Source organism: Artemia franciscana, chromosome 3 (genome assembly GCF_032884065.1).
Source record: "Artemia franciscana chromosome 3, ASM3288406v1, whole genome shotgun sequence".
Lineage (NCBI taxonomy): Eukaryota > Metazoa > Arthropoda > Branchiopoda > Anostraca > Artemiidae > Artemia > Artemia franciscana.
The window spans coordinates 15,003,326-15,014,335 of NC_088865.1; the positions used below are offsets into that span (position 1 = coordinate 15,003,326).

At 35.0% G+C, this 11,010-nt stretch overlaps 1 protein-coding gene across 1 annotated transcript; it reads right to left on the reverse strand.

Moving 5' to 3' along the window:
• Positions 1 to 56: 56 nt before the first annotated feature.
• On the reverse strand, positions 57 to 8,917 carry LOC136024621 (sorting and assembly machinery component 50 homolog). Its single transcript, XM_065700051.1, has 4 exons — positions 8,693 to 8,917; positions 5,579 to 5,684; positions 4,728 to 4,903; positions 57 to 237 (listed from the first exon to the last, which is right to left on the reverse strand). Exons 1-4 carry the CDS (start codon positions 8,869 to 8,871, stop codon positions 81 to 83), a joined length of 618 nt encoding a protein of 205 aa, XP_065556123.1. The 5' UTR covers positions 8,872 to 8,917; the 3' UTR covers positions 57 to 80.
• Between the last annotated feature and the right edge of the window lie 2,093 nt (positions 8,918 to 11,010).

The following is an 11,010-nucleotide window of genomic DNA, read 5'->3' on the forward strand; positions in this document are numbered from 1 at the left end:
GCTTAAAAGAAATAACAAATTCTAGGCGTCATCAACATTGGAAATATATAAAATAATTGTGACACGAGCAGAATCTCGTTTCACAAAAACACAAATCTTATTTGCGATAAAAAGGAAAAACGAGAAAAACATAAACCTACAGCATCGGCAAAGAGGGGTATATTAAGCTGGAATTCTGCATCATGTTTCAGGAATCCAATATTCCCTCCAGCAAAACCAGCATATTCTTGTATCACCCTAAAATTGAGACATCACAAGTTAAAATCGAAGGAACACGGTCTGCATACGATGTTTAGTAAATTTAAAATGAAATGTGAGTTAGTTTAAGATAGGAACTTACATCATTAAAAAAAAAAAAAAAAAAAAAAATGAGATACACAACAACAACAAAAATCAATGTAAGATCGCCTTGACGGTCTGTCACTAACACTCCAACAGCAGCTCCACTATCGGAGTATCCATTGCAGAGCGGTAAACATCAAAATCATCCTTGTAATTGAAACTTCTTTCCTTACCTATTTGGAAACCACCTTTCCCCTTCAAGCTCTTATCATTTCCCCTTACTCCACTACCTAGTTTCTCCATAACTTTATAAATATATCTTACTTGGCTAGCCCAAGAAACTTTTTCTCCTGTCACTCAAGCACTCTTGGTATGCTTCTTTTAATAGCCTATCATCTTGTGGAGATACTAGATTCTTCCAATACAATTTCTTAAAGAAACTTAACCGAATCCTTTCTATCTTATTCCGATTTTGGAGTCCACAAATTTCACAACCATAACTAAACACTTGTCTCAGCTTACTACTGAAAATCTTCTTCTTTAACTTAATGTCGTTTACGCCTATACTTCTTAAACTACTACTTAATGCGCTCCACCTTAGTCATCTACTCTCCATTCGTTAAATATGCCTACCCCATTTACCATTTTTTGAAACCTTACACCCTGGGTTATCGGTCTGAAAACTCTTTAAGTTTTCAATTCATTACCATTTACGTTACATTTTCCACCTCATTCCCAAATACGACTACAAGTGACTTATCAGCATCTAATGTTAGCTTATTCATTGCTAAATGCTCGTGCATAAATTTAAAAGTATGTGTAATTCAGAGCCACTTTTTGCAGCCAATGCAGTTTCATCAGCAAAAAGAAGGGCAAACAAAGATTTATCTGATAATTCCACAACTGATGCTGCCACATTCCTAAAGTAATCCTGTATGTCATTAATACATAACGAAAATAACCTACATGACAAACTACATCCTTGCTTAACTCCTCACTCAAATTCATTCCTTCATAAAACTGTTTTCCAGTTCGAACTACTTTCCTAACTACGCTATAAGTTGCTAAGAAATCTAAACAAATCTCCATGGCAATCCTAGTTGCAACATACTCCTAATAAGTAACCTCCTTACTACTTTGTCGAAAGCTCTTTTTACGGCAAGAAAAGTTGTGAAGAGCCTTTGTTGTCCCTCTAGCCTATTTTCTTACCAACACACATAAACTGAAGATCTAATCTGCAGCACCATAATCATTACTAAAACTTGCTGGAATATCAATCGTCTTCTTCTACTCTAACCATTTATCTAACCTAGACCTTAATATCATATAAAAGACCTCACACATACTATTTCTCCTACAAAAACCCCTATAATTACCATTTACAAACCTATACCCCTTCTTATGTAGAGGCGATAAGATAGATGTTGGCCGTCTTTTACGGCAAAATGATCGGCTCAAAAATACCAAAAATAATAGGCTATAATTGACATAATCTGCACTCTATTCCACTTCCATACAGCGATTGGAATTCCGTCTGTTCCTGGCGCCGATCCTCCCTTCATTTTCTCCCTCTCATTCCATATTTCACTCTCATTTACCTCCACAACCAGCTCTGAATCATCTTCATTCAACTGTTGATCCATAAATCCATTCAGAATTTCTCCCCTAACGGTTCATCTACTCCGACTTCTTCACACCTGGCTTCCAAACAATCAGACCAGCTTTCAGGCAAGATATAGGCCAGATTGATTTCCATGCTAGGGAATCTACATTGCCTTTGAAGAGTTTTACGTTTATAATTACGGAACTAAGATAAGTATTTTTGATTTAGGTTAAGCTGCACATTTAAATACTCTAAGAGCACCTCTTAGTCCACGTCGTATTTTACGCATCCCCAGTTTAGCCAATAACATTGGGGCATCTAATACTCTAAACGTTTCTGCATGATATCTTCCAGAAACAATTGCTGTATCCTAATAACATGTAGGATGGAAAGTATCGTGCAAAATATTCGTTCAAAACATCTTTCTTTTTTGCCAGCAAAAATGCTGGAACTTCTGGATCAACAGCCAAAACTTTGAATTTTCATTGGCATTGAATGAACAAGATTCTTGTTGCGATTCTTACGGATATTGGTGGTTCCTTGGTTGACTCAACAAACTATCTCATTCATTACTGTTATTGCTAGTCATTAAATGGAAGAAACATCCATTATTGTTGGTATTTGAGAACCAGGAGTGTTCATAGTTACTCTTTAGAAAATGATTTCATCAAAATGGCTTCAATAAAAACTAAGACAAATGAAACAAAAGTTTTATATTGAATAAAAAAAACGTAAAGAGCGAAATTAAAACTTCAAACGAGCAGGAATTATCCTGCGTGAGAGGGGGCTCCCTTCCTCCCCCCTGATCTTTACACAAAACTTTTATAGTTCTTGGAAACACGTGCTTGCTTACCATGCGAAAGAGTTATTTTCCTTGTTGCTCAAAATTGGGAAATAAAATGTAACTTTCTACATGAGTTACAGCCATGGCAAGTTCAACGGCGCAATTATCATTTCGGCCGACGATATTTTCACGGGGTTTCGGGCTATTTTTTTTGAAATTCCATTAATTTATTTTCGCAATAACATTTTATCATTAAGGTTGAGCAAAATAAAGCCCTGTCTTTCTTATTGCTTTTTCAAAGTGAAATAGATTTTCGTTTAATGTTTTTTTCCAGAAAAATACTCCCAAAACTTCTGATTTGCCTTTTGAGGTATAAAAAAGCACCAATAGAGAGCAGAGCTGTCCGAAAAAGCAAAAAAGCATGACGACTTTCTATAAGAGAGTCATAAGGGAGGTACAGCAAAACATGGCCATTCTTGATTACTATGTAACATTCTTGGTTACTACGATTTAGAGTTCGCTCTTTTCTAGGTTGCGTCTGACACCACGACCATCATCAGCTGATTAATTATTGGCATGGATTTCAATGCACTAATCATGTAGTTGAAAGAAATTCTAAGTGATTATTCGTGTTTGCCTATGTGCTTCAGAACGAAATTGTTTTAGGTAAAATTTGGAAACAGAATTCGTCAAACTAACTTAATAGAAGGAAAAGCTGTTCAATGGTTAAAAGCTCTCATCTTGGTCTATAGTATAGTTTTCTATTTTTTTATTTGTTTTTTACTTTAGCCTAACGTTTGCGCAAGAACTTGCGAAGCATCATCACTAAGTTGCAAAATTGAATCTTAATAGATACCTCTCTTACGTTTTATGCATATTTTTAACTGCACATGATTAAAAACCAATCAAGTCCTCAGATAGTACAACATCCAAAAACGTATAATTGATCATGATGCCTACTGCAAAATTATTGCAGAATTATAGCATCAAAATTGATGCTAAATTATTGAACAAACTAAATGTTTTTTTCTTCCATTTTAGATGAATAGTTTTTCAGGTAAAAAACTAAATAAAAATAATCAAACGGAAACAAACTTACTAAAAGAATTTTATCGAAAAAAAAAATCAAACTAAAATAATAAAGCAAATTTTGAAAGTCTCAGCATCCTGATTTCACATAGGTTGCCAAGATGAGTCTTGGCTAAACGTTTTAGTTTTGTTTTCTTTTTATTTGCTTTATTTAGCTTCCTATCTCACTGATGACGGCTGTTAGACACAGCTACAAAATTCACTTGGGTTGTATTCACAATGTTCTTCTCTGTGTTCACAAATTTTCTCGACGTCTTCTCTTGTTTTGTATGTTAGAAAGCCAGTGTGGTCATCGAAACTGAACTGATTAACTTCAAAGAACTGAATAGTACCCAAATTGAAATTTACCCCCCTATTCTTATAGCCAAATTTCAAGGCGAAAATGCTCATATACTTACCAAAAGCTGATATAAGATATATACGTTGATATATAGTTGACATATATTGATATAAGTAAATGTGGTCATCAAAGAACCGAACAACTTCAAAGAACTGAAAAGTACCGAAATTAAAACGCATACCCTATTCTAATAGCTTTCAAGACCAAAATATTGATACACATAATATAAGTTGATATTAAGATATATAAGTTGATGATACAGTTGACATAAGTCAGTTATAACTAAACTGAACAATTCAAATAACAAAACAACATCAAATAACTAAACTGAACAATTTCAAAGAACTGAATAGTACCAAAACTAAAATTCACACCCTGTTCTAATAGCCAAATTTCAAGGCTAGAATGTTGATATACTTAATACAAGCTGATATAAGATATATAAGTTGATATAAGTTAGAGAGAACTGGAACTGAAAAACTTTATAAAACTGAATATTACCGAAATTATAACTCGCACCCTATTCTAATAGCCCAATTTCAATGCCAAGATGTTAATATACTTCATCCAAGAATGTGCTAGAAAATTTCTACCATTTTTGGCTTTGTCTACCTGCCTAGCTTTATTACCTGAAAAGAACTCCTTCAGTGGGGAACACATTAGAATCCCTTGTATCAGCAACTAGCGCATGTTTCAGGGAAGATTTCAAAGAATGACCAGAATGCTCTCTTACAGCAAAGGCAGTACTTCTGTTTATACAGCGTAAGTTACGCCAAACACCTTCCCAGGACACAGTATGTCGTACCTGCAGTAAAATCATCGAATCATTTCTGTTCTTTTCATACAACAGAATAAATATTGTAGAAAAAAGGGAAAAAGGCGAGAGAGACAGAGAGAGAGAAAGAAAGACAAGGAGAGAAATAGAGTAGGAATAAGAATTTGTTATGAACATAGGTTGTATTCACTATCAGAAATAAACATGACTGTTGCGCGTTTTCCTTATTAGTAAGATATGGATAGCATTTTAATCATCTTACCAAGAAAAAAAAAGAAGGGAGTACCACTCGTACTGACCAAAACAGAAACGAACAAAATTTTTAAACCTCAGTTTTGTCGCGTAAATTTTTTCTCCATATATTTTTGGCTTTCCCGACAATATTTTTTATTGTTTTGAAAATCAGCAGCTGAGACGTAGGTGACAAAAACTTTCTAAGGTTTTAACAATTTGATATTAAAGCTGATTTCTGGAATTTTTAGTAAGATATTACAGAGAGCTTGATCGCGATAGAGAAAAAACATAGAAAACAGTAAGTAAATGAAAGCAGTAAAAGTAAACAGCAAACTTTTACTTAAAATGTGAACAGAGAGGTTTTACTGAAAACAACAAAATGTAAACAAAACAGTTAGATAGACCAGTAATATAAGCTCAGAAAAAAAATAATGACTGAGAAAGTGACAATGGTTGGAGAACTGTACATACCAAAGGCACTGAATTAGAATCAAAATTGAGAATTGCACCGCGATTTAATTCCTTGTAACCACTGCTAGGGAAGTCTGCTAAACCTTGAAAAACTGAAGCATTCCACCTAAAACACGAGAACAAATATTTTAAAAAATAATTTTTTTTTAGAATGCCAAAATTACAAAATTATAGCATATTTTTTAAAATCAAACCTCATTTAACTAACATAGATGATTTTACTCCTAATATTCAGAAAAACTAAAAGAGTGAAGGACACGATTAATAATTTGAGTACAAAAAGTACGAAGAGGAACTAACTTTTACTTCCCTAATTCAGTCACGAGTTATATTAAATTACCAGCTTTTTATTCAGAATAGTAGAAGGGAAGAGGGAGCTACTACTACTAATAACTCCCCGCTTCACAAAGCCGCCTGAGACCAACACAGCTACGCACGCTCCAACACAATCTATTCAAGGCCTCCCTCTTTACACCCTCACAGGAAGTTCCCATTTCCTTTAATCTTTATTTATGACATCCTCCCACCCCATACGAGGACGACCTGCTTTCCGTTTAGCCCCAGACGGTTGGCCAAAAAGGAAAATCATCGGCAATCTGTTACCCTTCATCCGGAGAACGTGGCCTAGGCATCTCAACCTTTCTTTCATTATATCCCTAGAAAACAGGATTGAACCACATTTTTCGCCCAACCTACAGTCTGAAATACGGTCAGTCATCCAGGCGCCCAGAACAATCCGTAGGCAATTTCTCTGGAAAATATCTAGTAAATTTATGTCCGCTTTTCGGAGCACCCATGCTTCTGAACCATATTTGACAACTGTCATCACTGTAGCTTCCAAAATTCTAATCTTGGTTTGCAGGCTTATCTTCCTATTCTTCCAAACTTTTTTTGACTGTGAAAAAACACCCTGAGCCTTGGCTATTCTACTATTAACATCTTCACTGCTTCCACCGTCTTTACTAATCATGCTACTAAGGTAAGTGAAGCTGTCCGCAGGATTAATCTTTTTATCACCCATCTTCGCCATTTCATTTTCACCTATTCCTAGCCTTAGTGACTTAGTCTTCTTAATATTAATTTTAAACCTATTCTTGCACCCTGAACTAGCAAAACTTCTAAAAATCCATTCATTTTGCTCACACTTTCATCTGTGATAAATCATCAGCATAATCTAAGTCTAGGAGAGTTTTTTTTGCCCATTTGGGTTCCCTAGTCTCCAATTGCCTTTCCTGTACTCCTTAAGACAAAGTCCATTAAAATGATCCATATAAAGCGGGATAGAACACAACCCTGCTTAACTTCTGATTTAATAAAAAAAAACAGCTGCTAACTTCATTTCCTGTCTTAACCACAGCAGTATTATTCTCGTACATAGCACACATCACTTTAATGTATTTTTCTGGTATACCATATAAAGGATAAGGCCTTTGCTAAAGCTCTTCTATCAACATAATCGAAAGTTTGCTCACAATCTATAAAACTGATGATCAAAGGTGTTTGACAACAAAGGCGCTTCTCAATTATTAACCTAAGAGTGAAAACTTGGTCGACACATCCTCTACCTTTTCTAAAACCGCACTGTTCTTTTATTAAAACTTTGTCTACAGCATCTTTCAGTCTAAAAGTATCATATTACTAAGTAATTTGCTACCTACAGAGACCAGATTAATGCCTCGATAATTATGAAGCGCACTCTTGTCACCTTTCTTACACAGTGGTTTAACTACAGTTTCTCTAAAATTATCAAATACTTCCCCTTTTTCAAAAGTCATATTCATAATCTTCAGTAGCTTATATATATCAACTGAAAATTTATTATATGTTTTCAGAGAAATTGCCTACGGATTGTTCTGGGTATTCGGCTGACCGATCGTATTTCAAACAGTAGGTTGTACGAAAAATCTGGTTCAATCCCGATTTCTGGGGCTATAATGAAAGAAAGGTTGAGATGGCTAGGCCACGTTCTGCCGATGACGGATTGCCAAAGATTGTCCTTTTTGACCAACTGTCTGGGGCTAAACGGAAAGCAGGAAATGGGAACTTCCTGGGAGGGTGTTAAAAGGGAGGCCTTGAATAGATTGGGTTGGAGGAGGAGCGTACGTAGCTGTGTTCACCTCAGGCGGCTTGGTACTGCGGTGAGTTATTATTATTATTAGTAGTAGTAGTAGCAGTATCTTATTTCTAATCTCAGAGCCACCATATTTAAGATATTCATTTATCACACTATCAGCACCTGGAGCCTTATTTATTTTTTAATCCTTTTAGTACTGTCGCTAACCCAAGATATCACAAACTTGTTCATTTTCATCTATGTCTTTTCCTGCAACTGTATCTCGGTTTAGCACATCCTCAGAATGTTCCACCCATGTCTCTTTTAACTCTTTCCTTATCACTAATTGTGGCCCCATTCCCATCTTTAACTGAGACTAGTCCGGATTGACTACTCCCTCTCAATTTATTAAAATGCCAGTATAATATTTTACTATTATGCCGTCTAGCTTCATCTTCCATATCCTCAGCAATTTTATCCATGGCCTCCACTTCACATCTCCTTAGTTCATATTTTAATACTTTCTCCACATTCTTTACATTTCTTTGCTTACATATGATCTAAGGGAAGGGGAGTAGGTTCAATATAAGCTACTACTGAAATACCAGATTAAATATAGAAGAGAAAATCTTTGTAAAGGAATAAAAAATATTAAGGGAACAGAAAATTAATAAAAGTATCGTTAATAAATCTCGTTTGTAAAAGTATTGTTAATAAATATTGTTACTATGTCGATAAATCTGAAACCCGATGACAGAACCTCCCTCTTTATAACACACATTAAAACTATATACCAGTTTAAGCGTAACAATCGAAAAAATAGACGTATTTTGTAACAAATATAATAAGATCTTAGGTGTAGGGGATCGACTAAAACAGCTTCCCCCCTCTAATACCTGGTAATTTTTTCTCGTTTTACGTTATTGTTACTCTTCAATTTTACACAAAACTTGGGGTTTTATAGACAAAGGTTTTAATTTTTAGTATTACCTCAACTGCAACAATCTAGCAGGATAACAAAAAAGAGAATTTCTGACAAAAAAAAAATGTCAAGTACTTACGAAGCCTTGCTTTTGTTATGCAGTGGTTTCAAAAATGTAACATTAAACGCCGAAGACTTCTTAGTGCCATGTGAATATTCAAGACTCAGACTTTCTCCTCTTCCTTTCAAATTCGGTAAGTGCCCTCCAATCACAACTGAGCCTTCGTTATCTCCAACAACTGTGTTGATGCTTCCCATTGGCTTATCGTATTCCGTGACAAGGAAAGTAACCTAAAAAAGGCACCAACTCACTTCCTGACGAATACTTCAAAATAAAATACAATCGCTAAACTATGCGGAAAGGGATTAACATAAAACGGCTTTGAAACTGCGGACGTAGTTTTCTACATTAAGTGATTAGATTACGTCGCTTTAAGTTTAATTTTTCGCACTTAAGCAAGACCTTTTAATATAGACTAACTTAGAAATCCACAACACGTCAGGATGATTTCTTAAATCATAAAAATCATCATAAGCAAACTATCGAAAATTTAAAAATGTGGAATGGAGGTGGAGATTTAAGCTCTAGACAACCCTTTGGCTATTGCAGCAGGGTGGCTTGTGATCAAAAGACGGTGTGAAAGATATTCTAGACAAATTGTACTAATTTTGTTTCTCGAATTGATTAACTGATCGTTCAGAAATTCCATTCTGTGCTACAATGTTGACTCTCCAATACCGTAACATAAATCTAAAGAACATAAAATTTTGCGCAGAGCGTAAGTCTACTTGGCACTGTCTACGTTATGTACATAACTTACTACGAACGATTACGGAACGTAACAGAAAGTTTGAAGTTTTACTAGAACGAGAGGTTTTATGATTTAAAGTGAAAGCGCCATTATACTATTCAAACAAACAAACTCCAAAGCACAAGCAAAATGAGAATTCACACCCACAAAGCCGTTTCTTTTATTTTGAATGTAGTGAAATCTGGCTAATTCAACTCTTCCTAATCTCAGCTTTACGATTTACTTCTCGGACTGGTAAGTTTTAGCCTCTTAATTTTTCAGTCATTAAATCTCAGAGTAAAGGGTAAACAAAATACGGCAGCTATTCAACAAAGCAACAACCAACTTTTTTTTTCAATCAACCATAAATTGATTATTAATTAGCTGTCAGAGTCTCCGTCGAGAAAGCACAAAAAATTGAGATTTTCTCAAAAAAAAAATATTCAAAGATTATATTCACAAAAAATATAGATGGTTCTCATAGGCAGAAAAAGCAAGCATAAATAAGATGATATCCAAAGCCATGATAATCGTGCTTTTCCAAATGATATTTTTACATTGAATAAGTGCCTAAATGTCAATCCATTTGCCAAATTTCCTACAAATATGTTTGACCACTCTCTGTGATTGCATGCATGAAGCAGACTTGACATGTGGAAAAACAGTTCGCGGATCCTTCGTCAAGACAAAGCACCAGTGCGCACATCATTATCATTCAAGAGGTTTTTGACGGGACATAGAATTCCTGTGTTGGAACATCTACCCTTCTCTCCTGACCTCACCCATGTGACTTTGTTTTGCTGCCTAAATTCAGTAGCACATTGAGAGGAACACGTTTTGGTTCGTAGATACAAAGAAGAAAAGATTTGACGGAGATAATGGTGACATACGTGAAGACACTATGCAGCATTCTTCTTACAAAAGAAAATTTGCATTGAACAGTGTAGGGATCAAGGAGGGGTTGCATACTGAAGATAATAAGGTTTCGCCTTTAAAAGAAATTAAATAAAAACATTTAAAATTCCATTCCGTTATTCCAAGCCACATCTTATATACCACAAACATCTTTGGGTGCGAGAAAATACGAAGAAAAAAACAAAAATCCTTAACTATTTGGTCCTAGATAATATCTTAGACCGCACTGCCTTTTGATTTACAGAATTTAATAAATGACAATATAGATAGAACAAGAGCTAAGAGCTCATATGGCACTTGTGACGAGGTCGGAAGAGCCAAGAGCTCATTTGGCACTTGTGAGAAGGTCAGAACCTAAATTAGACTCGGTACTAGAGTTATCGAATTTGCTGTACTTTGCTTATTGGCAATTATTATAAAGATAAACTTGAAAATACAGTGTTTCTGTAGTCTCTTCTTGTTCGTCATTTTACCTGTAAAGAAGATAAATTAGTTACATTCGGCGTTTTTTTTTCTTCTTCATGAATTCTATTGTATTCTTCTTGTTTTTATTGTTTCATTGTTGTATTCTTGTCGAATTTTTCTTTTTGATGTTTTATCTTTTTTAGCACATTTTGGAAAAGTGATGAAAATGGGATAATGGTCGCTGTAATATTGTTCTAGGACTCCGGAATGTTGTTGATCAGAAAGT

What these genes read in the sequence shown, in the direction of transcription:
- LOC136024621 (XM_065700051.1), bottom strand. Translation starts at nt 8,871, where the DNA reads ATGGGAAGCATCAACACAGTTGTTGGAGATAACGAAGGCTCAGTTGTG. An exon ending in ATTCTAATTCAGTGCCTTTG is followed by an intron (nt 4,904 to 5,578) that starts GTATGTACAGTT and finishes ATTTTACTGCAG; the next exon opens with GTACGACATACTGTGTCCTG. An exon ending in ACTGAAGGAGTTCTTTTCAG is followed by an intron (nt 238 to 4,727) that starts GTAATAAAGCTA and finishes TCTCAATTTTAG; the next exon opens with GGTGATACAAGAATATGCTG.